Source organism: Myotis myotis, unplaced genomic scaffold (genome assembly GCF_014108235.1).
Source record: "Myotis myotis isolate mMyoMyo1 unplaced genomic scaffold, mMyoMyo1.p scaffold_m19_p_2, whole genome shotgun sequence".
Classification (NCBI taxonomy): Eukaryota; Metazoa; Chordata; class Mammalia; order Chiroptera; family Vespertilionidae; genus Myotis; species Myotis myotis.
Genome location: NW_023416324.1, coordinates 5,666,569 through 5,694,346, shown reverse-complemented (window position 1 = coordinate 5,694,346; position 27,778 = coordinate 5,666,569). Strand labels below are relative to the sequence as shown.

General features: G+C 56.2%; 1 protein-coding gene across 1 annotated transcript; it reads right to left on the bottom strand.

Annotated features, from left to right (window-relative positions):
* Positions 1–52: 52 nt before the first annotated feature.
* Positions 53–27,601, bottom strand: PLOD1 (procollagen-lysine,2-oxoglutarate 5-dioxygenase 1). The gene is made up of 19 exons (XM_036350456.1): positions 27,388–27,601; positions 21,062–21,153; positions 17,797–17,930; positions 16,650–16,813; positions 15,020–15,132; positions 13,587–13,650; positions 12,149–12,246; positions 11,265–11,366; positions 10,613–10,744; positions 10,169–10,290; positions 9,105–9,209; positions 8,553–8,678; positions 8,124–8,265; positions 6,984–7,097; positions 6,240–6,305; positions 5,555–5,659; positions 3,610–3,756; positions 2,768–2,893; positions 53–936 (listed from the first exon to the last, which is right to left on the bottom strand). The coding sequence occupies exons 1-19, from the start codon at positions 27,461–27,463 to the stop codon at positions 781–783; spliced, it is 2,184 nt and encodes a 727-aa protein (XP_036206349.1). The 5' UTR covers positions 27,464–27,601; the 3' UTR covers positions 53–780.
* Between the last annotated feature and the right edge of the window lie 177 nt (positions 27,602–27,778).

The window sequence follows — 27,778 nt, the reverse complement described above, 5'->3', positions numbered from 1 at the left end:
CCTGCAGACACTCCCCCGGCACCAGCACTCACCCACCCAGGCAGCTCCCCTCGGTGGTTTCAATGACTTTTAATAGGAACTCTCCTGTGTCTGTCTGTCCCTCTCTCCAGAGACACGGGGACATGCAGGACAGGGGGACGCAGTACAGTGTGTGGACATGTCACTCCCTTCCCCCCCAAAGGGTCAAGTAGAGGATGGCGCTGTGGCATCCATGCCTTTCCCGCCGCCCGGGAGGTCTGCCGAGTCACCATCTGCAGGGACAGCGTGTGGCTCCCATGACAGGAGCCAGGGAAGAAGGGGCTTCCGCAGTCCCGGCTGAGGACTTGAGTCTGATCCAGGTCTTGGTGTCGGCCCTGAAGCTTGAAGCAGAAGATCCCAGGGCTGCCGCTCTGCGTGGGAGCTCGGGGCTGGGGGGGGGGGGGGGGGTTCCCACGCCCCTAGAGGCCTCGGGGCAGCTGGGTACGCCCCCATCTGCTCACGTGTCACTCATGGAAGGACCGGAGGAAGGGGGCTGGGTTTTTGAGGAAGACAAGTGGAAAAGGGTGAGCTGTTCAACGCAGTGAAAGCGAACGAACAGCCTCCCCCGGGGCTGGGTGCAGAGCACCAGGAAAGTCCCAGCCCAGGAGGTGTCCTGGCCCCTGGCCTGCGGCCCAGGCTCTCCAACGGCAGCTCCAAGAGCAATGGGAGGTCAAGAACCTGGAGGCTGGACGGGGTCCCTGGGATCCCGGGCAATGGTTGTTGGCAGAGAGGAAAGTGTCCGCAGTGGCTGGGCTTGGCCAATTAGGGATCGACGAAGGAGACGGCGATGTAGCGGGTGCCCTTGGTGGTGGGGAGCCCCTCGTGGTAGTGCGTGAGTCTCCCAGGGTGCATGAGGGCCCAGCCCTTCCGTGGGGCTCGGATGGAGCAGTTGTAGCGCAGGAACCGACAGCCACCGCCCTAGGAGACGCGAAGCGTCAGTTCCCCAACAGGAAGCGTCAGTTCCCCAACAGGAAGCTGGGCCCTTCCCCCACCACCCCCTCTTCTTCCATCTGAGCCACCCCAACCAAGCAGGCTCAGCACAGCCTGCCTGGGATGCCTGTGGAATGACAGCCATATGCTGCCTAAGGAGGTCACACAGCAAAGACCGAGTGATCTAGAGTCAGGCAGCCCTAGCTGGTTTGGCTCAGTGGATAGAGCGTCGGCCTGCGGACCAAAGGGTCCTGGGTTCGATTCCAGTCAAGGGTACATGCCCGGGGTTGCAGGCTTGATCCCCATTGGGGGGCGTGCAGGAGGCAGCCAATCAATGATTCTCATCATTGATGTTTCTATCTCTCTCTCCCTCTCCCTCTCTGAAATCAATAATATATATATATATATATATATATATATATATATATATATATATATATATTTATCTTTTTAAAAAAAGAAAGTCAGGCAGCCCTGGACAAAGGTCAGCCACACCCTTTATTAACTGTGACCAGCCTGAGCCTCAATTTTCCCTTCTGGAAAATGGGCATTAAATTGCACAGAGTTGTGAGCATTCAATAAGATGATACAAGTAAGAGCTTAGGGCCAGGTGTTTCAACCTCAGCATTATGGACATTTTGAGCCAGATAATTCTTTTTTAAAAAAATATATTTTTATTGATTTCAGAGAGGAAGGAAGAGGGAGAGAGAGATAGAAACATCCACGATGAGAGAGAATCATGGATCAGTTGCCTCCCGCAAGTCCCCCACTGGGGATTGAGCCCACAACCTGGGCATGTACCCTTGGCTGGGACCCTTCAGTTCGAAGGCTTACGCTCTATCCACTGAACCAAACTGGCCAGGGCTCTTTTTCTTTTTCTTTAAATTGTGGTAAAATACACACAACATAAACTTTACTATGGTAACCATTTTTAAGGGAACAGTCCAATGGTATCATGTACATTCATACTGTTACGCAGCATCACCACGACGGGCCAGATCATTCTTTCTTATGAGGGCTTTACCCACTAGATGCCAGTAGCACCGACAATGTCTTCCGATACTGCCAATGTCCTTTGGGTAGGGGGGCAAAATCGTCCCCTAGGAGAACTCCTGGCACACTGTCGACTCTCAAAAAAACAGGTGTTTTTATGGGTCTCCTTCACAGTGTGTAACCCGGGACTGAGTCACAAAAAAACTCCTTAAAAATAGTAGCTTATGGAGTGAGTGAATGAATGGATGAATGGCTCTATAGCTGATCACACCCACAGGCCTCCCTTGGGGTCCTAAGGCCCCAGAACTGCTCCTCCTCACCCTCATGTCTTCCTGGTTTCCCCAGATTTTCTTCCAGCCACAAGCCTGGGTTTAGTCATTCCCACAGAAGCCCTCTTCCAAGAATGGTGCGGACCCTGAACTTGTTACTACTAGCTACCACTCCTGGAGTCCTTACTACGTACAGTTACCTGGATGAGCTCGTGCCATCCTCACAACTGTGGGGAGGGCACTTTAAGTTTTCCCAAGAGATTGCCTGAGGCCCCCCGAGCAAGAGGGGAAGGGGAGGCAGGACCCAGGTGAGGTCATCTGGCTCCAGGCCTCCTGGCCCCTTGCTCTCTTGGGTCTAAAGCCCTCTCCCTCCTGCCAAACTGCTGAGCCCGCCCCTCCCAGGAAGCCTTCCCCACGGACCTAGTGCCCTTTCTCTCCGGTTCCTAGTTCTCTGGTGCTGGTGCCTCCTGGGCCCCTCAGCTTCCAACACCCTGCAAGCTGCTCACCAGCCAGCCCTCCCTCCTGCCTGCTCCCTGGGCCAGAGCGGCCCTGCTCACCTCGTAATCCACCCCGACCCTGTTCAGGGCGATGTTGATGGTGAAGGTGGAGGCGTCGTGGTGCGGCATCAGCGAGGGCTGCTCGTCGGGCTTGTAGCGGACGACGAAGGCCAGGTCGAACTGGGCCTGTGCCAGGGAAGAGACACAAAGAACCGGCATGAGAGGCGGCGCAGGCCAGGAAGGGAGGGTGTCCAGGGGGCCTCAGCGCCTGCTGGAACGTCGGCTCCCTGAGGGCAGTTTATCTCACGCTGTGTTCTCTGGGGCCTGCTACAGTGCCTGGCACAGAAAAGGTTCTCAATAGAAATGTGGGGAGGAAGGGAAGGACAGGAGGGAGGGAAGGAAGGAGAGAAAAGAGGGAAGAGAAGGGAAGGAAGGTGGAATGAATGAATCTAATCCTCACACCCTCCCAACTATCTAGGCAGGTGGTCCCTTGAGGACAGGGCCCAGGTGTTTGGAGAAAACCGTGTGAAGGAGGAAGTGACAAGTACAGAAGCCAAAGAGGCATCAACAGACACATGAGTGAGGGAGCTCAGGGGACCCGAGGGAAGAAGGGCATGCTGGCCGCTGACCGGGGGCTTGTCTGGTGAGCTGGCATGGCAGTCATGGATGCAGGGGTCAAGGACACAGAGGAAGGGCTCAAACGGTCCTATGATGTCAGAGGATAGAGGCAGAGTGGCCCCGCCTCCCCTGGCCCCAGCACCTGAGAGGAGGAGACTTCTCCCCTGCCTAGAGATCAAATATTCAGGCCTCTGCCCAGCTGGGAGCACTTCTCTCCCCTCCTCCTCTCCCCCTCCCCAGCCCCTCCACCCCCGCCTGGTCCTGGCTGCACCCAGCCTGCCCACCCTGGTGTAGTAGCCGGGGTAGAGCTTCTCCGTCACGGGCGCGATGTACTCCACCAGGAACTTGTGCCACTCCCGCTCAAAGCTGATCTGGTTCATGTGGATGTCGATGGTCGGCACGTTCTCGTAGCCGCCCTGGATGCGGTTGTCCTGGAAGCGACCCAGAGAGGGTGGTGAGCAGAATTCTAAGATGGCCCCGATTCCTGCCACCTGTCCAATCCCCTCCCCTTGACCTTGAACCTGATGGGATAAGGGCAAAGGTGAAGGGGTCTTGCAGGTGTGATTAAGGTAACTAGTCGACTTCGGTTTAATCAAAGGGGAGATGATGCTGGGTGGGTCTTCTTTTTTAATATTTTTATTGATTTCAGAGAGGAAAGGAGAGGGAGAGAGAGAGAGAAACATCAATGATGAGGAAGAATAATTGATCGGCTGCCTCCTGCACGCCCCCTACTGGGGATTGAGCATGCAACCTGGGCATGTGCCCTTGACCGGAATCAAACCTGGAACCTTTCAGTCCGCAGGCCAATGCTCTATCCACCGAGCCAAACCAGCTAGGGGGCACTGGGTGAGTCTTTAAAGGAGGATCTTGGCCGAAACCGGTTTGGCTCAGTGGATAGAGCGTCGGCCTGCGGACTGAAAGGTCCCAGGTTCGATTCCGGTCAAGGGCATGTACCTGGGTTTCGGGCACATCCCCAGTGGGAGATGTGCAGGAGGCAGCTGATCGATGTTTCTCTCTCATCGATGTTTCTAACTTTCTATCTCTCTCCCTTCCTCTCTGTGAAAAATCAATAAAATATATTTAAAAAAAAAAAAAAAAAAGGAGGATCTTGGAGTCCGGCCGGTGTGGCTCAGTGGCTAAGCATCAACCTATGAACCAGGAGGTCACGGTTCCATTCCCGGTCAGGGCACATGCTCAGTCCCCAGTAGGAGGCGTGCAGGAGGCAGCTGATCAATGATTCTCTCTCATCATTGATGTTTCTATCTCTCCCTCCTTCTCCCTTCCCCTCTGAAATCAATAAAAATATATTTTAAGAAATAAATAAATAAGGGAGGCTCTTGGAGGGAGAGAATCTCCCTGCTGGCCCGGGAGGGGCCAGTCACCTTGAGCTCCACAGCGGCAAGGACATGCATTCTGCCGTGTGAGCTTGGAATAGGACCCCGAGCCTCAAAGGAGCACCGACCCCAGCTGACACCCTGACTGGGGCCCTGGGAGACCCTGAGCAGAGCACCCAGCTAAGCCACACCCAGACCCCAACCCACAGAACCCGGAGATAAGTGGATGTTTTAAGCCGCTAAGCTTGGTGGTCACTGGTTAACAGCAGAGACCCACGCAGAGGGCCACAGGGCAGCTCAGGCACGAGCGTCCCGGGAGGCCCGGGCACTGGAGCGCAAGGACCAGCCAGACCCAGAACGCATGGCTGTGCCGGTTCCGGGCTCTGGAGCTGAGCTCCCGGACCAGCGATTAGTCAGCTGCCAGGCTGAGGTCAGCCACTCTCTGAGGCCCAGGCCCAGGGCGCATGTGCCTTTAACCAGGGGTCCTGGACTCTGCAAGAGGAAGGCAGGCAGGGGGTTCCTCCTTCAGCGGGCACCACTAGCTTCTGCGGTCGGGTGCTGTCACCTCCTAATGGCTCCTCATCCACAGCTGCCCACTCCTCCCCATTTCCACGCCCAATCTGGGAAGGAAGCTCAGTCACTGGCATAACAAACAGGAACTGGAAACCTAGCACCTTCAGGCTAAGGCAGCTCAGTCACCCAGCGGCAATGGCAGCTTAGAGGCCAGCACTCCATCCCATTCCGCCACCCCTCTACTCCTAAACGCCGGCCATCCCTCTATTCCTAAACAGCAGGCGCCCCCATCTGAAGAGTCCCAGGCAAAGAGCCCCGAGGGCGGGCCTGGGTGGAGGGGCAGCCTCCCACCAGCCCCAGTCCAGGCGCCTGGGGCTCCCACCTTGTTATCTCCCAGAGACCACTGGCCGTAATGCTCCATCTCCTCCACCAGCTCGTCACAGGCCGTCTCCGTGAAGATGGGGAACCAGTAGACATCCGGGCAAGGCTGGGGAGGGTGGGGACTCCGTCACAGAGGTCCAGAGTGGCCCCGCCTCATCCTCCCCCTGACCCCATGGCCCTTGGCAGAACCCGCCGCAGGCAGGACCCCTTGTGTGGTCCGTGCCCTGCCCCACCCTGGTCTGAGATCCTCTGAGTGTCCCCCTGAGAGTCCCCAGGGAGCCCGGACTCAGGGAGATGCTGAAGGAAGACAGAACTGGAGCTCGGAGCTGGCCAAGGTCACAGAACTGCCAGTGCCAAGGCCAAAGCCACCCAAGTGTGGGCATTGAGGGGCAGAGGCCTGCTGGCTCTGGGGGAACACAGGGCCATGGTCTGCAGCTGCGGCCACATTTGGGATGCTTTTCCTCTCTTTCCTGCCTGGGCCAGAAAAGAAGCCTGAGGCCCCCCCGGCCCTGCAGATTCCAGCTGGAAAGTGCCAGCAGGAGGACGGGGCCACCGCTGCCCCCTCCCTCGCCGGAGCACAGGAGGGGGCCCCGCCGCCTCCCCCAGGTCAGCTCGCTTCGTTCCTCTGTCCTCCGGGTGTCGGGTACAAATCCAGAGCTTCATTCCCGGGGGTGCCCAGTCCTCACCATCTCCACCAGCTTCCCCGCCAGGGCCTTGGTGTAGTTCTCGTGAATGTACTTCTCCTTCCAGTCCTGTGGGGAGGGGGGAGCGGGATGGGGTCCTGGGAACTGGCCTGGGCCAGGGGGACTCACCCCTTGCTCAACTCCATGGGAGGCTCCAAGAGGGGCCTCCTCCCCCCAGGCCACACACAATGTAAGTGAAGGTCTGCATGCCTGGAGCAGCCGGGTTGCCTCTGTGCCCACTGGGTGCGTTGTGTTGTTTGGGCGTAAAAGGGTGCCCATGGGAGCTGGTGTTTGCATGTGTATGTACACTGTGCACGTGTGTACAGGTCTACGTGAAGATACAGGCATGTGCCCACATCGGCCACAAGCTCACAATGTGTCAGAACACTGTCACAATTTTCTCCTCGTCTGATCACAACATTCTCAGGGGCAAGTCAGGCCGGGGCAGTATACCCATTTTAGAGCTAAGATAACTGAGGCCCCAAAGGTTGAGGCTCAACGAAGTCACAGCTGATGAGGCTCAACTAAGTCACAGCTGATTCCTAGTCCCTCCTCCACTAGATGGCGCTGCCTCTCAAAACACCCTCCTCTTCCTACTCAAACCCGCAGACAGGCCCCCTGGGGTGAAGGAAGGCAGGTGGCCCACAGGGTCCCAGTGTCAAGCTCTGAGAGGGAGGCAACTCCGGCTACAGGATCACCGGGGCCCCTTCCACTCCCACCACTCCCTCCCGCCCGCCCAGGCCTCACCTCAGGGTTGCTGAACACCTCCCAGAGGTCATTGTGGAGGTGGGTGGTCTGGTAGTTGTCCAGGGAGAGCAGGTGGCCGAAGGTGTGCCGGTTGGTCAGGAACATGAACACACCCTGGGGAGACCAGGCCGATGAGAGACCCTCCCCTGCACTCCCTGGGAGGGGCATGGCAGCAGCCTCCTCTGCCCACCGGGGTCACCTGGACCTGACACTGGGGCTGCCATCAGGGAAGCTTCCTGGGGGACTGAATGGGAATAAAAGAACGAACGTGCCCAAGAAGAGGATGGTGTTCTGATCCCGAAGTTTGGGGCACAGGGGAAGACATCAACGTGCTGTCACATTTTTTAAAAGCCACAGAAAACATTGGGAGTGGCACAGGAACAGGGTAAGGGTGTTTCCTGGGCACATACTTGGAGTACATTCAGATGGAAAGTTTCCGGGTTTTTTAGGTGTTGTCAAAAGCGTAAATAAAATAGCCCGGCCGGCGTGGCTCAGTGGTTGAGCATTGACCTATGAACCAGAAGGTCTTGGATCGATTCTGGTCAAGGGCACATGCCCTGGTTGCAGGCTCCATCCCCAATAGGGGACGTGCAGGAGGCAGCTGATCAATGATTTTCTTTCATCATTGATGTTTCTCTCTCTCTCTCTCCCTCTTCCTTCTGCTCTGAAATCAGTAAAAGTATACTTCAAAAAATGAAATAGATGGTGTAGCCCTAACCGGTTTGGCTTAGTGGATAGAGCGTCGGCCTGCGGGGTGAAGGGTACCCAGGTTCGATTCCGGTCAAGGGCATGTACCTTGGTTGCAGGCACATCCCAGTGGAGGGTGTGCAGGAGGCAGCTGACCGATGTTTCTCTCTCATCAATGTTTCTAACTCTCTATCCCTCTCCCTTCCTCTCTGTTAAAAAATCAATAATATATATATATTTTTTAAAAAAATAGATGGTGTAAAACCCGGGTCTGCTAAAATGACCCCCACAGATCCTGAGGACCAACCCGTGTGCCAGTGCCCCTCGTGTCCCCGCCAGGCCTGGCACCCTTGGAGCAGCCCTGCTGGAACCTCAGAAGCTCCAGGGCGTATGTGACCAGGCAGCCCACCTTCCCCATCAAGGGCCTCCTCTGACCGCCCCCCCAGGGCTGACCTGCTGGCGGACGTTGGCGCAGAAGGCCATGTCGGGGTCCAGCTTGCTGTGGTGGAACAGGTCTGTCTGCTGCAGCTCAGCTCGCAGGGCACTGCCTTTCATCAGGTAAATGTTCGAGACGTAGGGCACGTTCCAGACACCGCTGAGCGAGAGAGAGGAAGACGGAGGGGCCGCAGGCTCATTTTGAGGGTCACAGACTAAGGGCCAGGGGCCAAGGGAAGGGCATGATAGTGCTGATTGGAGTCCCCTACCCTGGGCAATGGGCCCAGGGTAATTGTCGGGAAGTCCTTCTGTGTGTCTGACTGCAGTCTCCCTTGCTTCAGGTGCGGTGGGAATTTGAGGGCAATAAGGACAAGAATACTAGGGGAGGGGGTGCTGCAAGGCCAGGAAGAGGACAAATGGGGGTGCCCCCATCCTGTCGGTACTCACACACGCCGGCCCTGCACGATGTCCACGTAGTCCTCGGAGCGGGCATAGTAGCCATCTGCACTCAGTGCTCCCCAGAAGTTCGACCACAGCCTCCCATGGCGGGTCATCAACGGGGCGATGACGTTCCTAAGGAAGGGAGTGCCTCAGAGGGGTCCCTCTGCCCACTGGGAGTTCGGGGCGGATCTAACCAGGTGTGGAGAAGGGTGGGGGGGTCCGTTTCAACCTGCAAGCACCTCCCTGGGGCAGGGCCCGGAGGCAGGTTTGGCCCATCTGATACCTTTTCCCTCCCACAGGGCAGCCAAGAACAGAGGGTGTGAGGGGGATGGCTTGGGGCTTGTGACGGGGGAGGGGGGGCAGGGAGGGAGGGAAACAAGACAAGGTTGCCAGGCTGGGGCAAGCTCAGGGTAGTCGATGAGGCCAAGGCAGGGGAGGAGGACAAAGGCAGGGAAGGGCTCCCAGCAGGGGCCCGGACCTATCCCGGGCAGTGCCAGCCCAGGAACCCCGCTCTGAAGGCCCATCTGTCTGCCAGCCGCAGCCCACCCACAGCCTCACTTGTTCTGCTCAATCAGCAGTCGCAGGATCTGGGGCTCGGTCAAGGCCACGTCGGCATCCACGCTGAAGTAGTAGGTACAGCCATGGTCCTGCCGGCACAAGTCCCTGCAGGCAGGGGGACGCAGGGTCAGTGGGGGTGGGGCTCCAGTGCCAACCTCCCCACCCAGGGTCGCAGAGCTACCCACAGCTGCACTCTCCACCCCTGCCCACCTTGCGATCACAGGGACCAGCCACGGGTCTTTAGAGAGGTTGGGCCGCCCTGATGCAGGTTAGGACCAGCAGCCTCGAAGGTCCCTCCCAATTCCAAACCTTGATGCAGATCCCAAACTCTCAAGATGAAGGCCCAGAGCTTGACAACTGGTATCAACCGCCCACAGACAGGCTCCCACCGTGCCCAGGGCCAGGGGCAAACTGGTTGTACCTGGGTACTTGTATCAAAGTACCCTGGAGGGTGTCTGGGTACTTGTATCAAAGTCTTAACTAAGATTCACAATCCAAATCCAGCCCACTGCCCGGTTTCATGTGGCTCATGAGCTAAGAATGGTTTTACATGTTTAACTGGTTGGGGAAAAGCATCAAATAAGTTGCATGAGAATCACAGAAATTCAAACGTCAGTGTCCATAAATAAAACTTTGTTGGAGCCCAACCAAGCTCGCTCAGGCTATCCCAGCAGAGCTGAGTGGCTGCGGCGGGGCCCACAAAGCTGGTTTGCACAGATCCACAATCTAGTCCTTCATGGGAAGGCCGCCAACCGCGGATCTGGACGGTCCAATTCTTCTACAGTCAACATAAATTATGGGGCAATCAGAGATTATTTCTCTGGTTGTCAGCATTTATTGTCTTCCGGTCCTCCAGTCCTTCCTAAATGCTGACACTGCTCAGCCCCAGCCAATCGCAAGACCGAGTCAAGTTCCCCATCTGACAGATGGAAACACTGAGGCCCAGAGAAGGGCAGGAACCTGCCGGAGACCACCCAGCCTTCTGAAGTCCTGTCTCCCAGTCTGGCCCCTCTGCCCACCACTGTCAGCGGAGATAACCACATCCCCCCTGGCCCCCAACTCACGCGCCCATGTTCCTGGCATCAGCATTGGCCACCTGCACCTCGGGGCCCACCAGCTTCACAGACTGGTACTCGCCGCCATGCTCCGCCAGGAACTGCTCCACCTGACCCTTGTGGTGCTGTTCCTGGGGAGGGGGGTTGAGGATGAGGACACAGTCCCCCCCAGGGACCACCACACCTTCTGCTGCTGCAGGCTGCCCCCTTTCCTCCCTGGCACATCCCGGCCACCCGCTTTCCTAAACTCCACGCCTTTGCCCGCCCAGGCCAGACCTTCTGCCTGGAATGCCCTCCCTGGCCACCCTTTGACCATCCTCCCCTGACCAGGCCAGGCCCACAGGCCTCTTAAGAGCCTCTGCCACCAGGACAGCACCCCCAACCCACAGGCCTCACACCCAGGTGGTTGATTCCGCTGGGCCACACGGAACCCCACAAGCCCCGGCTACTCACGTGGTTGTGAATGAAAAGCCGCATCCGTTTCTGGGGATAGTGGAGGCGCAGGAGCCGCTTGAAGAACAGGGACAGGAACGGCGTGGGCTGTTCGATGAACACACCGACCAGGACAGAGGGAAGAGCTTCATCCTGCGTGGAGAGGGGGCAGCAGAGTCCGGCCATGCCCAGCCACGGAGCCACCCCTGAGCCAGGGGTGTGCGGCCCTAGCAGGCAAGGGGCCTGGGCCAGGGAGCTCTGGGTAGGATGGTCAGGTGGGCAGAGGCAGGGACTGGCAGGGAGGCAGGAGGCTGCCCCTGCTGGGGACCAGGAGTTGCGTGAGCCCTGACTCGGGGCGAGGACTAGTTGATGGCAGACTGTTGGGGAGCGTGGCTGGCATGGGGTTTGATGTGGGGCCACAAATGAGAAAGAAGGTTTGTGGGATAGGGACGGGGCTGCAGGAGGGCCTGAACGACCAGGCAGAAAAACTGGAAGGCAGGCATCGGGGGAAATGTGGAGCCATGTGTAGTCTGAGAAGGCTTCCAGGAAGAGGTGCCTGGTGAGGAGCAGGATGGAACCCCAGCCAGGGAGGTAATCCCTCTACCTTCCACCAAAGACAACAGTCTCTTCCAGAATCACCCATCTCCCCCACCCCAGCTTCTGGCGGCCTTACCCCGATGCCCTTGAGGCTTCGTAGGCCCTCGTCACACACAACACAGCCGGTCTCGAAGGTCCAGAAGCGCGGGATGTAGTTGCCCAGGTAGTTCAGCTGCAGCTGAGGGGGACGAGGGGTCTGAGAGGTGCCAGTCCCACCCCCTGCAACCCCTGAGGCCTACCTTCCTGGGCCCCAGTCCGCTGCCACCTGAGGGGGCAGGAACGTGACCTTGTTTTGGGTGGGCCTTGAAGAGGGCATGCGCATCCCCTGAGGTCACCACAGCTGAGGGAGGGCAGAGGGAGGGCTTGGCGCCCTGGTGCCTTTTCATCTCAAGATGGGCTGAGAGCTTGTAAAATACAGATTCCCAGGCCACGCCCCTTCGAGATTTCCACTGGCCTGCTTGTGGGCAGGGGCGGGAATTCTGCATTTTAACACATCCCCCTTCCTCTCCCTTCCATTGATTGATTCTGATTCGGGTGGTTGAGGACCTCTCACTCAGAGAACTGGTGTGAACCAGGGGCCAGTTCCTCGGGGCCCCGTCTGTAGCTCCAGGAGAATGGGGGCCAGTCTGTCCTGTTCATGACTGACCAGGCCTCATGCCCTGGTGCAAACATTCAATAAATATTTCTTAAATGAGCAAACGAGCCTGCCCTGGGGTGATGGAGTGTGGGTGACTTAAGGCAGCCAAGCCTGGGCCTGGGTGGGGGCAGTGGCTTCCTTTGTGTCCTGCGGTCCAGCAGGATGAACAGGGCGTCAGCGACTAAAACAGCAGGAAAGAGGCTCCACGTTGAACTCAGATTTGCGGGCAATGCCTACAAGCTCTCGGGCACCAGGTGGGTGGCCCTGGCCCTAAGGAGAAGCTGACCCCCTCCCACACTCCCCAGGGCCGGGGCCCCTCCTACCTTGGTGGGTCCGTTGCCATGAATCAGGACTGGGAGGGTGTCATAGGCCAGGTTGCGAGCTCGAACGTGGCCCATTTCAAACTTCAGCACAACCTCATCTGGGGGTGAGAAAGCACAGCGCCACCCAGCGTCATACCCAGAGGCTAAACTCAGGGGCTGACAGGCTGGGCTCAAATCCCAGCTCTCCCCCAGTGAGCAGGGTATCCCCATAGGTTAGTATGTCACCTCTCAGCGCCTCAGTTTCCTCATCTGTAAAATGGGGATAAGAGTGGGAGGACTCTATGTCCAGTGAGCACTTAGCACCGTGCCTGGCACAGGGTGAGCATGGAACCCACAGAAACCCACATCAGTTACTGTGATTACTGATGAGAGCTGGAAGCCAGGGATGGGAGGAAGTGAAGACTGAAATATCCCAGCCCCAGACACAGCTCAGAGAAGCCCCACTGGCAAGGTCTGGGAGGCGCCCGCTCCGACAGGCATGCAGAGCAGCCCTGAGTACATGCCAGCGACACAGGGCGGCCTGGGAGGGACAGGGGACAGATCCTGGTCTGGTAGAGAGAGCCCTAATCCCCATGCTAGGACCCTCTTAGTCTGCACGTAAGACAGGAAGCTACCTTGTTCGACAGTTATATAACCCAGAGCAGCCTTTTCCAAGGCCTGGGAAATGCTGGGGCGGGAGGGCTTTGTGGTGGTGACCATGAGAGGGGAGCCCCTCTGTGCAAGCTCCTGGCCCCGCACGGGGTGAATCGGGCCCAGTTTATGAACCTAGGCTCAGGAACTCCCAGAGGCCACAGCAAAGGGTGTGATGTTCCCACACCTTCCTGGGAGAGGGCCAGGGCTTCCCTCGGATTCTCCAAAGGGTCCATTTATACCATAAATTCACCAATCAGTGATCGGGTCCAACTTCTCTTTTCTAAAGACGGGGAAACTGAGGCCTGAGGTGTGTGTGTATGTGTCTGGCCTGAAGTCACCCAGCAAGCGAGTGGCAAAGCAATGCCATCACCAGCCAGGGACCTGGGGTCAGCCCAAGGGCTTTGGAGTTTCAAGAACCAACTGGCCTTCACTTTCCAACTCCCTGCCAGGTCAGCCCCTGCCCCCAGGCCAGGAAGCCTTCAGATGGGAGGTGGAGGACAGGGGAAGGAGGTGAGGACGGGGTTGGGGGCAGGGTGGGTACCTGCTGTGGGCATTACCAGGCTGGCAGGCTGCTTCCCTGCCCGGGTGTTGGGTGAATTCGGTAAGCTGACCTCGTGACCCTCCTTTTTCCACCCACAGGGACATACAGCTCTGCCCCAGATGGTCTCTGAGGACCTGGGGATGAGGCGAGCGACCTCCCAGCACAACCCACAGAGAGGAACCAACCCTCTCTCCCCCTTGGGCTCAGGCCCTGCCTGAATGCCCCTCTCCTTCCCTCCATCCCCTCCCTGTGGGGGCTGCTCACCCAAGGCTCCATCCAGGTTCTGGAAGATGCGGCAGCGGTGGTCCAGGGTGATATTGATCCGCTCCTGCAGGAGACAGGGCACCAGGCTGCGTCAGGGACCGGCCCTGGCAAGGACAGGGCTCCATCGCACCCACTGTGGGCAGCCTGCCCCCCACCTCTGCCTCTTCCTCACCACATCCGCTTTGCCCAGTCACATCAGGCCAGCTGGGAGCCCTGGGAAGGCCAGCCAGTGGCCAAGCCCCTGGGATCTACGGGCCGAGTGGCCCCATTTACAGAGAACCAGGGGCTCTCGGCACTGGAAGGAATCTAAGGAAGCAGCGGGTTCCACTGCAACAAGCACCCTAATAATAACACACACTGTTTAGCACTTGACTGTGTGCCAATCGCTATTCTAAGTGTTATATACACGTTAATTAATTTAACCCACACAACACCCTCTGGGAAAATGCCATCATCACTGCATTTGACAGATTTAAAAAACAAGGCACAGAGAGGTTGGTTAACGTGCCCAAGGTCACACAGCTAGTACGTAGCTGACTGGCATTTGAACCCAGGTAACCCGGCCCTGAAATCCCTGTTCATGGGCACAATGCTGCCTGTTCCACTCCACTGTGTCTCATGGAGCCCAAGGCCAGGCCAAGAGAGGGCAAGGGGCACTCTAGGCTCCGCCCTCATCCCAAGCAGAGCAGCTCCATTTTCCATGGCTTAGTCCCCGGCCTTCTGCAGTGATGTCACTGGAAGCAAAGGGGAAGGAGGAAGGACTGCGTGAGCAAAAAGATCAAGTTTATAGTTTCCACTGCACAGGCCCGACTGCTTCATTTCATCATTCTGTGGATGATAAAAACTGAGGCCCAGAGAGGGGAAGTGAATTACCCGAGGTCACAAGCACAGCACGGGTGGAGGATGGGGAGGTAAGCAGGGCAGAATCCAGGAATCCTGACACCTAAGCGCACCCTGAGTTTCCTGTCTACCCAGAGGCTCCTGGCTGGGGCTGGGGCTGCACTGGCCTGGTTCGGCTACCTCCGCTCCCCTCGATGACCCCTGCCTCTTCGAGACAGGCTCAGCAGTGGCTTGTTAAGCTCTCATCAGCCCCCCTAGAAGCCCCCAGGCACAGTGGGCAGCTCAGCCTGTCATTCTTTTCAACGCTATCACCATCACCATCACCTGACATGAGGTTGTAAACTCCTGTCTTCCCACCTCAGGGCCATGAGGGCGCAGACCCCAACTCTCTTGTTCATTGCCGTATCCCAGCCCTGCACCTGTCGGTGTCTCCCACAGAGTGGGCGCCCAATCAAGATCTTCTGAATAAATGAGTGAATCGATGAATGGATAAATGGGGGTGTCAAGGCCAACCCAGGGATTCAAGGCCTACAGGGGCTGCTCCCAGTGCAGCCTGGGATCAGGTCCCCCCAGCCCCACCTGCCGACTCTTACCCTCTTCTCCTTGTCCAAGAAGATCTTGGTGTAAAAGAGCTGGTCGCTGTCACTGTCCTGGCCCTCCCACTCGGCCACCAGCTTGCTGAGGCTGGGGGCATAACCAATGAAGCCTGGGGGTTGCGTGAGGACACAGAGAAACAGATACTTAGCTTCCAGCCTCCAAGCTAGGGGCCTCTTCCCAGCCTCCCCTCTCCTCCATGTCCTACTCCTTTATCCACAAGCCCTGCCTCCTCTCAGAAGTCCTCCTAGATTGAGAGGAGGTGATGTCTATCGGCTGGACACAGCCTGCCAGTGAGTGTCATTTAGTGCAAGTTCCCACCGAGCCCAGCGAGAAAGACCGATGGTGCCCACTAAACTGTACCAGCTTAGATGCTGGGCTCCACACAGACGGTGAATGATGGATTACACCAGGAGTTCCTAGAGAGCAGAGCTGGTGGGCACAAGCTGGAGCCCTTTCTCCATAGTTACCTGGGAAACTTGGCCCAGAGAAGGGCAGAGGCTGGGCCAAGGGCACACAGCACATGGGGGCTTAAAGGGAAAAACCCGCCGAAACCGGTTTGGCTCAGTGGATAGAGCGTCGGCCTGCGGACTGAAGGGTCCCAGGTTCGATTCCGGTCAAGGGCATGTACCTGGGTTGCGGGCACATCCCCAGTGGGGGGTGTGCAGGAGGCAGCTGATCGATGTTTCTCTCTCATCGATGTTTCTAACTCTCTATCTCTCTCCCTTCCTCTCTGTAAAAAATCAATAAAATATATTTAAAAAAAAAAAAAAAAAGGGAAAAACCCACACAGATCCCTGGTTATGGGGAAGGCTGGTGAGAGGAGGAGAGAAATGGAAGAAGGTGGGCAGCCAGGGAGGGCCCTGCCCCAGGGGACACCTGTACCCCAGGGCCGGGGCCAGGGCGAGGCCATCTGGACTGTGCCAACTCTCTCGGCCCGTGGGAGGAAGTGGCTTCTGTGGCTGGACAGAGAAATCCAGGATAAAATATGGATTTTATGCTCTGCAGTGGGAAGCCATTGAGTGATGAGTGTGGGTTTGCCTCTGGCTGCTGGGTGGAGCATGGACTGGAAGGGCGGGGGTGGGGCTGGCGGGACAGTGTGCCGACTGCTAGATGCCAGGAGCCCAGTGAGGCAGCAGCAGTGGGCGAGGACCTCAGGGCAGATTCGGGAGATATCTTTTCATCCTCACCCGAGGATATGTTTATTGATTTTTAGAGAAAGAGGATGGGGGTGGGGGGAGAGAGAAACATTGATCACTTGCCTCCCATATGCTCCCCAACTGGGAATCGAACCCACAACCTTTTGGTATATGGGACAAAGCTTCAACCAACTGAGCCACCTGGCCAGGGCAAGAGATCTTTTGAAATGGGAATCATGTGACCCACCAAAGGACTGAGGTGTGGGAGGGCCGGTTTCGCCCTATGCAGATGGGTGGCTGTCAATGAGATGAAAAAAAAGACGGGGGGGGGGGGGGGGCGCGGAGGGGAGTTTAAAAATTAAAGAATCAGGAATTCTCCTCAGGGGAGCCTGTGTTTGGGACATGAGCAACATCCTGTGGACACCGAGGAACCTCCCGGAGGCAGCGGGTGGGTTCCTCTGGAGCCTGCCCAGCCCCGCCAGCTCCTCACCTCCAGAGCCCAGGAACCTCTTGCCGTCGGACACCACTGGGTACTTGGCCTCCAGCCTGCGGTCGGGGTAGATGAGCTCCTCGGCCGAGAAGACCACCTGGCTCCTGGCCTGCCGGAACTTCTTCAGGAGCTCCCGGGGCCCCGAGGCAAACACCACGTCGTAGCTGCAGCCGGAGCCAGAAGACGGGCAGAGGTGAGCAGGAGTGGGGGAAGAGGACCCAGGAGACCTGGATCGAGGCTTCTACAATCCCCTGCTCCCAGTCTAGGGAATGGGTCCGCCCTACTGTCCCTGGCCCAGCCCGCCATGTTTCCACCCCCACCCAGGACAGAGAGATGGTCCCCATAACCCAGTGGTTCTCAACCTTCCTAATGCCGCCACCCTTTAATACAGTTCCTCATGTTGTGGTGACCCCCAACCATAAAGTTATTTTCGTTGCTACTTCATAACTGCAATGTTGCTACTGTTATGAATCGTCATGTAAATATCTGATATGCAGGATGTATTTTCATTGTTACAAATTGAATATAATTAAAGCATAGTGATGAATCACAAAAACAATATGTAATTATATATGTGTTTTCCGATGGTCTTAGGCGACCCCTATGAAAGGGTCGTTCGACCTCCAAAGGGGTCGCAACCCACAGGTTGAGAACCGCTGCCATAACCCATGCCCTTCTCCCACTGAGAGTGTGGCTTGTCACATCTGGGCAGGTTCCTCACCCATCTTTTCACCAAGATCGGGAGTGGGCTACACCAGAGGGTCTCTCCTGGGACACACAGACTCCCTAAGACTTAGACAACCTTAGCTAGAGTGATCTCCCATTTCAGATGTCCTGGGAGAACCTCAATTTAAAATATTCCTCTAGCCCGGCTGATGTGGCTCAGAGGTTGAGCATTGACCTAGGAACCAGGAGGTCACGGTTTGATTCCCGGGCAGGGCATGTGCCCAGGTTGCAGGATCGATCCCCAGTGTGGGGCGTGCAAGAGGCAGCTGAGTCTCTCTCATCATTGATGTTCCTATCTCTCTCCCTCTCCCTTCCTCTCTGAAATCAAGAAAAAAATATGTTTTTTTAATTTTTTAAATAAAAAAATATTCTTCTATTTCCCTGCCGAGGGACCCGCCCTGGTAGCCCCCCGGCCGCTGACCTGTCTGTGAAGAGAATGACCAGGTTCTCCTTGTCTGCATGCTTCTCCAGAGCTTTCTTCAGCAGCCGAACCTTCAGCCCTCCACCCGCCGATGTTGCCTTCTCTCCATGCCAGTCCTCCCCCAGGCCCAGAGCCTGCAGAGAAAGGCCCATTACAGATGGTCAAGTGACCATGCATGACCAGTCTGTGTCCCATCCCTCCTTCTCCCAGAGCCATGGTGTGAGCATGTGACCCAAGAAGAGCCTATCAGAGTCTTCCCTGGGACTGCTCTATTAAAATTAAGGAAAGACTGCCTTTTCTGCTGAGGTTGAGAAGCTGGTGGCCACCTTGCCACCACATACAGAGAGTATGTGTCTGCAAATGAAAACAAACAGGGCCTAAAGACAAACAAAAAAAAAGGCAAAGACTTTACCATGCTTGAACCCCCAGATCCAGCTGTGCCTGAAGCAATAACCCTGTTTCAAATCTCATATTCATGTGAGCAAACACAGGTTCTTTCTGGCTTAATGACGCTCGATTGCAAGTTATATAGGCAGAGACATGGCTTGTGTTGTCCATCATCCCTGGTGCCTATCGTTGTGCCTGACATAGGAGGCACTCAGCACGCTCAGCTAAATGGAGAAATGCCTCCCTGTGGGCTCAGCCCCATGGGCCAGACACAGAGGAACACATCCATGACTCCAAGGACTGGGCATAGCCTGTGTTTCTTCAGAGGAGTGTTTGGACAGTGAGGTCTCCAGACTGTGGGCATCCCCAAATCACCCGGGGGAGCTGTGAAATGCCAGTGCCCTCTAACCTAGTCACTCCCTCGCCCCCAGCCCCCCATGAGCCCGTGCACACTACATTGAGCACCACCACACACTTCTCCAGTCTCACGCTCCCCACACTCTCCATCTCCAGCCCCTCGTGGGTTTTGCTTATGTCTTTCTCCCTCTTGCTTTTCCTAACTCATTTCCAACGTTCAGAAGTTCCCCCTGTTGCAGCTGTAGACAATCGGCTACCCCAGCCATAGACAGCAGCAGCCCCAGGCAACACACTGAAGATAAGGAGTGGGAGACAAACACAGCAGACAATAAATAGCCCAGAGATGGCCCTAACCAGTTTGGCTCAGTGGATAAAGCATCGGCCTGCGGACTCCAGGGTCCCAGGTTCAATTCCGGTCAAAGGCATGTACTTTGGTTGCGGGCACATCCCCAGTGGGGAGTGTGCAGGAGGCAGCTGATCGATGTTTCTAACTCTCTATCCCTCCCCCTACCTCTCTGTAAAAAATCAATAAAATACATTTTTTAAAAAATAGCCCAGAGATGACTTGGGGAGTGATAAAGAAGATGTCCAGCCCTGGCCGGCGTGGCTCAGTGGATAGAGCGTCAGCCTGCGGATTGAAGGGTCCCGGGTTTGATTCCGGCCAAGGGCACATGCCTGGGTTGCGGGCTTGATCCCCAGTGGGGGGCGTGCAGGAGGCAGCCAGTCAATGATTCTCCCTCATCATTGATGTTTCTATCTCTCTCTCCTTCTCCCTTCCTCTCTAAAATCAATAAAGAAATATATTAAAAAAAAAAAAAAGAAGACGTCCAGAAAGCTGAGCGAATTTGTGGAGAGACCAGAACCCCAAGAACGCCTGAGAACATCTTCGTTGCCATGCTGGCAGTCACCAGCTGTGCGGTAATATCACCGGGGGCAAATGGGGAAGTCCTCCCTGGGGAAGACCCCTTACGTGGGCTGATCCCCCGCCTAGTATAAGGGCAAGGGTAAGTACAAGGGCAAAGTATAATTACATGGGTGTCCCCACCCAGCTTCCCTTTTTATACGACACAGAATCAAACTACTGCTCCTCTGTGTGTAGAATTAAAGAGAGGTTTTTCTGGCTAGCATCCACACCAAAGGAGGGGGAAGCGAAAACCTAAATACAATTACTGTGGATGCTTGCTCCTGGGAGAGGCAAAGAGAATTGAACATTACTAAGACCTCCCCCGACTAAGCCGTTATGTAAGAAGTTTCATGAATGGCACCCACCAGCAGCAAACTTAATAACAGATTTTTCTTTTGTGGATTGGAGCCCCTACAGGTCTGCGTACAGTAATAATCAATGGAAATCAGCTGCTGCACTTGCACCAATAAAATGATATAGTTTTAACTATAGCTTAAATAATTCCATTCGTACCTTAGAGGGAACTCCCAACAAGACAGTATTTACCGCTGCTTGTGTCAATGAAAAATCACCTTCTTGGTGCTTAGGGTAAAGATAACACCACCCTTAATATTTTGGAATGACAGCAGCATACTGTATAATTATTCCAGGCAAACTTACAAACTAATTCCTTAGATGCCTGGCAGCAATTTAAAGAAAGAATTTACTCTTTTTCACTGGCTCTCCTTACTTTTGCCTTTTAGCATAACCACTATTGTCTGTCTCATTCTTGTTCTTTTTTTTCTTTTTCTTTTCCTTTTTTTTTTATTTTGTACAGAAAGGAAGGGAGAGGGATAGAGAGTTAGAAACATTGATGAGAGAGAAACTTCGATCAGCTGCCTCTTGCACACCCGCTACTGGGGATGTGCCAGCAACCAAGGTACATGCCCTTAACCAGAATCGAACCTGGGACCCTTCAGTCCGCAGGCCGACATTCTATCCACTGAGCCAAACCGGTTAGGGCTCATTCTTGTTCTTCTACGTTTAATTTTAGTCTGCAGATGCGGAATAAAAATCTTAAAAGAACCTGAGCTCTGCAAGCGGCATATCAGCATCTATTAAGAAATCAAAGACGGGGGAATTGCCGAAAGCCAAGATCAACAGTAATTAATATAAATGTGAGAAGTCCAGTCAGAAAGCTGAATGGGGCTTTTGATATTCAGAAGGCTGACTGTCTGCATTGTCATTACCTACTGCTGACTCAACAGCGGAAGGCAACCCCCCAAACTTGATGATCTCTTTACTGTTTCCCAAACATCACCTTTGATAAGTCTGCATTCCTAAAAGGCAATTGTGTATTCTAGTAAATAAAAGCAGATGGGAACTGCTGGAGACTCGATGGAACTTGATCCCTAGAACCAAGTTCACAACTGGCTTCCCCCATAATTTCCAAATTTATATTTCTTGTCTTGTGTATTCATTTGCGCGCAGCCCTTTCTCCAGGTCTTTGAACCCAGGCCACGCTGGCCGTGGTCCCACACCCTGTGGCTCCAAGTCAGTTGGGGAAGGTGGACACGCAGCTCCTGGACTCCCCCTCCACTCCTCGGCTGTCTCTGCCCCACCTGGGGAGCCCCTTACCTGGATCTTGTAATTGAAGAACTGGGCTGAGCGCTTGAAGCGTCGGAACCCCTCGGTCTCCTTCGTGGCCACCGTGAGAACTAAGAGGTTGTCTAGGGACAGAGAAGGGCGTGGTGAGTGGGATGGAGGAGGAGGACAGGTGACAGGTAGGGGCAGGCCACTGTTCTTGTCAAATCCCACAGGCCGTGGCCCCATTTCCATTATAGACAAGAGCCCAAGGCCCAGGTGGGAAGGGATGTGCCCAAGATCACTCCGTTGCTTAGTGACGGAGCTGGGATGTAACCCGCGTCTCCAGATTCTCCTCCAGCGCTCCATTCACCTGCAACTGACCAACATGACAGGAAGTGTCCAGAGCAGAGGTGTCCGCGTCTTGCATTGTGGGGCTGGGCCTCTCTGGCTTTAGGGGGCACTAGGCCAGGCACAGGGGCGGAGGGAAGGACTCGCTATGAATGCTGCGTTCTGGGAGGACCTCTCCGGCCCACGCCGGACATTAGCCCGGAGGCAGCCACCACTATCCACGCTGCACCCAGAGCAGACGTTGCTAATCAACCCCTACAGAACCCTCTTGCTGAGTCTCACTCATCCTTGGATTCTCCCAACACCATGAGAACCTATGAGAGTCAGCCAGGAGTGGAAACCGCCTTGAAATCCTGGCCATTGACCAGAGCAGCTGTATTACCTTTTTTTGTTTGTTTGTTAACCCTCACCTGAGGATATTTTTCCCATTGATGTTCAGAGAGACTGGGAGGGTGGGGGAGAGACAGAAACATCTCTGTGCGAGAGACACATGGATTGGTGGGCTCCCACATGAGCCCAGCTGGAGCTGGGATTGCACCTGCAACCCAGGTATGTGCCCTTAACCAGGAATTGAACCTGGGACCCTTTGGTGTTTGGGCCGATGCTCTAACCACTGAACACACTGGCCAGGGCTGTATTACCTTTTTAACAATGGACCTCTCCCAGGCTCTGTAGTGCAGCTTCACCTGTGCAATGGAACCCATGGGAAACGACTCCCCAGAAAGCATCTCTGGGAGCCCTGGGGAAGCCGCTCCCAGACCACACTTTGAGGCTGAATCCTCTGAGTAGTGAAGGCTCTCTGGTCAGAGTCCTAGTTCTGCTCCTTACCTGCTATGTGACCTTGGGCAAGTCCCTGACCTTTCTGCCTTCAGCTTCTCCCTCCCTTGTAGAATCGGGATTAATCACAATACCTTCTTCCCAGGCTTCTGGACTAACTCCAGGAGATCAGGCCTGTAAAGTCCTGTTGGGATGCTGGCACAGGCTAAGAGCTGTTACTGGTGACGATGAATGAGAAGCAAACGCCTTGCTCTGGCATTCAAGGCCCTTGCTGATCAGTCCGATGATGCACTCATTCCCTCCAGCAGCGAGTGGGCCTCCTCCAACCAGAAGTCTCACCTTGTGGGCACATCCCTCCTGCCAGGGCTCCCTCCCTGCCCTTTCCCTAACCTTCCTCCAGGTCCCAGGACCAGTGACAGCGATGCCTCTTCCCCACCACCTCTATGAAGCCTTCTCGGATTTTTCCTGCCCTCAGGGGCAGGACCCCACTTCGCAGCACTCATCAGTGTTCCACTGGGTGACCCTTTCTTCCCTGGGGTCCAGGACTTAACACTTTCCTGGGTGAACAGACCCACTAAGTGGTGTGACCAGGCCAGCAAAGGCAGGTGAGGCACCCCCACTCCCATCCTAGGAAGTCAAGCGGAAACTAGGCTCAAAGAACTAAGGGTTGTATCTCATGTGGTTGAGCAACCTCCCATACATCCAAAGGTCTCAGACTCAATTCCTCAACAGGGCACTCACCTAGGTTGTAGTTCAATCCCCAGATGAGAGACAACCTATTGATCTCTCTCTCTCTCTCTCTCTCTCTCTCAAATCAATAAGATTTGAGTCACAGGTCAAGTCGGGGCACATGCCCAGGTTGCAGGCTCAATCCCAGTTGGGGGGCGTGCAGGAGGCAGCCAATCAATGATTCCCTCTCATTAGTGATGTTTTTATCTCTCTCTCCCTCTCCCTTCCTCTCTGAAATCAATACAAATTTATTTAAAAATAAATTAATTAAATAAATAAAAAACCATGTCCTCAGGTGAGGATTACAAAAATAAAGTGAAAAAGAAGAAAGGGGCCCTCCCAGCCTGGCAGAGCTGGCAGAGCGGAGGGGCAGGGCGCTGGCCCAGAGCAGGGGGCTGGCGCCAAGCAGCCCAGCAGGGATTGGCAGGAGTCCACAGGGTGGGCCCAGCGACCTGCGGCCGAAGGGGTGGGTGCACTAGGCAGGTGTGGAGAGGGGAGGCCTCACGACCTGACCCTGGGGTCCAGGAAAGAGGGGCGCTTCTCACCCTTGGGGAAGGGCTCCCCCTAACTCTTGCCAGGGTTGTTAAGTCCCTGCCCCGGTGAGGAGCGGCAGCACTGCCGGCTCGGAGGCCCTGCTGTCTGAGGCCCTCTTGTTGTCCACAGGGGCTCCTGGGGACAGGAAGAGTGTCACATTTCACGGTGGAAAAAGCCAGCGTGTCTGTGAGATTCTGGATTCTCCATTAGATCCCGACTCCTGAAGTCAGGCAGCGAGCGAGGGAGTGAGGCGGGAAGGGGTGCTAGGTCTCCAGGCTCCTTTTGGGGGTTTCTGCTTCCAAATCACCATAACAATGACGGCTAAGCTTTATGGAACACTCTCTGCTCGCCAGACTCTGCTCGGAGCCTTTACACCTACTAAAGCCCCTCCCCCTACAGTTGGGAGCCCAGGCCGAAAGCAGGTGGGCGGGGCCCTGGTGCTGGGAAACTGAATGCCCGGGGTGACGCTTGCCCTATGGGGTGCCCAGAGCTCTGACCCCGCCTGCAGTGAGCCAGGAAAAGACTCACCACGCGCCTTAGCCGACTTGGCTCAGTGGATAGTGCCGGCCTGTGGACCAAAGGGTCCGGGGTTCAATTCCAGTCCAGGGCAGGTTCCTGGTCGCAGGCTCCTTCCTGGCCTGGGCCCTGGTCAGGGCGTGTGCAGGAGGCAACACATCGATATTTCTCTCTGTCTTTCCCTCTCTTTAAAAATCAATGGAAAAAATATCCTCGGGTGAGGATTAAAAATAAAAAAATACATTAACTTAAAAAAAAAGACTCACCACGTGACAGGAGCTGGTGCCAGGGCGCACATGAGGCCTGACACCCAGGGCTCCGGGTCCTGCTGACCTGCTGCCCAAAGTCCAACCGTGGTTTCCCCAGGTGAATGGCCCATGATCCAGGTCAGCAGAGATGAGCAAGACAGTGGAGTGGCGTGGCAGACAGATAGCAGGCAAGGACCTCAGCGTCTGCGTGCCTGTGTCCTCGTCGGCAAAATGAGAGTAATAACCACAAAAATGTACCCTCCTCCAGAGACTCCCACGCGGGTTCAAGGAGCTGATGTCCACCAAGTGCTGAGCACAGCACCTGCCGTGGGGCTCCATGCATTCCTGTCCTAGGGGAGCTCCCCTAAGATGGGTGAGGGCCGGTTCCTGGGGGTCAGGGGTGGAGAGGAGCCCCTCCTGAGAGGCTGAGCCAGGGTGGGGAGTGCAGACACCTCTCTGGGATCCCAAGAGAAGGCTGAGGACTCAGGCTGGGTTCATTGGGCTCTGGCTCACGTCCCCTCTGTCCCAAGCAGTGCCAGCCCAGGCATGTGGTCTTGGCTCTCAAGGCGTGTCATGACATACCCAGTCTGCTCTCTGGGGAGGAAGGAATGAGTGAAGCTTTCCCCCACCACCACCACCACCTCCAGGCTCACGCCGGGCTTGATGTGACATGGGTCAGGCAGAATGGCAGGAGATGGGGAGGTCTTGACTCGTACACACCCAGCCAGGCCTGCCTGATTCGGGGAACTTTTCTGTCCCCTGCACAGTGAAGGCATGACCCCCACCCAAGTCCAGGGTCCCCTGGTCCTTCCCTCTCCATGTCAAGGCCTGCAGGGAAAGGCACGAACCCCAGCAGAAAGCCAGAAGCCTCTGAAAAAGGGAGAAAGGGCCATGGGGGGGAGGGGCCGGGGTCTACTCTCTCCCAGACCCTCAGCTCTACGGAAATTTGCTTGTTTGGATGCTGCTTTGTGGAAGGCCTTTTTCTGCCCCCCACATTGGTCTTGGGGCTCGCCTGGGACAGGGTTATGTCTCCTCCCTCAGGCTCTCTGGGAACCAAGGGTTCACAGGAATGAGCAGTGGGCCTGAGTCCCAGTCAGTGACTTTACTTTCAACCAGCTGTGGCAGCCTGAGGCCAGGAGTTTATAACCTTTCAGAGCTTCAGTCTTCCCATCTCCAAAATGGGGCTAATGATTCCTTACTGATCAAAGTAAGGAATGGAGCAAGAGATGCACAGATCCTCAACTTGAGAGCAGCTTGACAACAGCCCCATACCTGGGACCCGCTGTCCCTTCTCCATCAATGAATGGTTATGATCTACTGGGTTATCTCGGACACCATGCTGTGGGGGCTGGCCGCCTTGTGTCTACTTTGCTCCCTCCCATCACCTGCTGGAGGTCAGGGCACCTGAAGCCTTGTCACTGATTTGGTCCCTCCCTGACTCACCTCTCTGGGCTTCCTTGGAGGGGGCTAGGTTTCTCTCATGAGATGGTCTGAGGTGGAGGGAGTTCACAAAAACAGAAGCAGAGACCCTGGCCGGTTTGGGTCAGTGGATAGAGCATCGACCGGAGGACTGAAGGACCCAGGTTTGACTCTGGCAAGGGCACGTACCTCGGTTGCAGGCTCAATCCCCGGCCCTGATTGGGGAGCATACAGGAGGCAACCAATCGACGTGTCTCACTCACATCGATGTTTCTCTCTGTCTTTCCTCCTCCCTTCAACTCTAAAAATCAATGGAAAAACATCCTCAGGTGAGGATTAACAACAACAACAAAAACAAAACAAAAACAGAAGCAGAGGAACTGCCAGCCGAAGCCCAGGGAAAATAAAGGCTATTATAGAGTTCATGGCTCCCAGCTAGTAAGCAGACCCTGGCCACAGGCCCTTTGCACATACCACCAGCCCAGCCCTGTGCTCAGCACCTCCCTCACTGGGTTTTCTGACCTGTCCTCCTGCCCTGCTGGTATACTCCAGGAAAGATGGCAGCACGGGGCCAGAAATGCCTCTGTGGGCCAGGCATTGAGCTGAACTCTCAGCAGGCCTCATCCTATGGAATCCTTGAGGGAGCTCTAGGAGTGAGGTAGTATAGCCCCTGTTTTGCAGGCTAGGACACCAAGCCTCATGGAGATCAAGCAACTGCCTTTACCAGAGACGCATGGCCTTGAGCACAACGTGGCACAAAGAAACACGCAAGAAATGGTCCAAGGGTCTGCTAACCTACTATCCCGCCCCCTCCAGTTCCCAGGTTCCCCAGGAGGGTGGGCCCAGGGAACAGAGGGTCATGGGAGGTGCGGCCAGTTCAGATCTGCTGCCGTGGGACTGCCAGGATCTACTTATACCCTTCTGGGGGCTCTCAGATGCTCAGCGGGCAACCTTGGAGGTGGCCCGGGGAAGGCAGGGGAGAGTAGCACCCACTCAGGATAGTGGGGCCCCCTCTAACATCCCACCAGCCTCGGGGATGTGGGAGGAACACTAGACCCAGAGCCCAGAAGACCTGGGGGCAACCACTCCAGAGCTGGAAACGCCTGGTCAGTCATGGCACCTATCTGGGCCTGTCTCCCCATGTGCAAACTGGAGAGGGTAAGACCCACCTGGCAGGGCAGGGCCAGGGCAGACCATGGAGACTGTAGCTGAAAGTGCAAGCAGCTCTGCAGCGGGACCGCCCCTTCCACACCCACACCCCAGCCACCTCACCAGGTGGCCGCTCATCCCCATGATCTCTTGGCCAGCTGGGCTCCGGAACCAACCGGACGCAACTGGGTGTTACTCTTGGTTCCCCAGCCCACAAGCTGCGCGTAACCTTGGGCAAGGGAAGCAACTCTGGAGCCTCAGCTTGCCCAGCTGAAAAATGGGCATAAGAGAAGGATGCACACCCGAGGGTTGCCATCAGGCTTAACTGACGCCTGGCCTCTAGTAAGGGCGCCATAAATAGTAGCCTCTGTCATTACTAGGAGCGCTATTATTTGTCTCTCTGGGTGCTGAACGGGACTTCCCTCCCAGATGTGGGAACCACAAGCCCAAGACGGGAAGTGATTTTTCCAAGTCATCCGCGAATCAGTGGACAAGTAGCCAGAACTCAGACCACCTCCCTCCTCCCCCGCCCCCCGCCAGCCCAGGCCTGTGTAGATACCGGTCCTTACCGAGGCAGCCCCCAGATCAGCCCTCCGCCCCATCCCGCCCGCCCCCCCCCCCCCCCATTCCCCTGCCCGCCCCGGCCCCGGCCCTCACCCTCCGGCTTGGCGTCTCCCTTCGCTTTGGCCAGAAGCAGCCAGCCCAGCGTGGCCAGGAGCAGCAGGAGCCGCATCGCCAGGGTCGGGGGCCGTCCGTCCGCCCCGCGGTGCGAGCAGGATGGAAACTTCGGGACGAGGCCGGCGGTGCCGCTGCCACGCACGGGGCCCGCCCCGGGGGCGGTGCCGCGCCGGCCCCTCCGCTCCCGGCCGCCCTCCCGGGGGAGGTTTTCCTGCAGACGCGCCAGAACTGCAGCCTCGCGGTTGGAGAGGCTCCCTCTGGCCCGTCTGCGCGGCTCCCGGGTCCTGCCGCCGGCCTGCCCTGCTCCCTCCCATCTCAAGGGGCTGCCGTACCCGCAGGGAGGCGAGGGGAGAGCGGGCGAGGCAGCGAT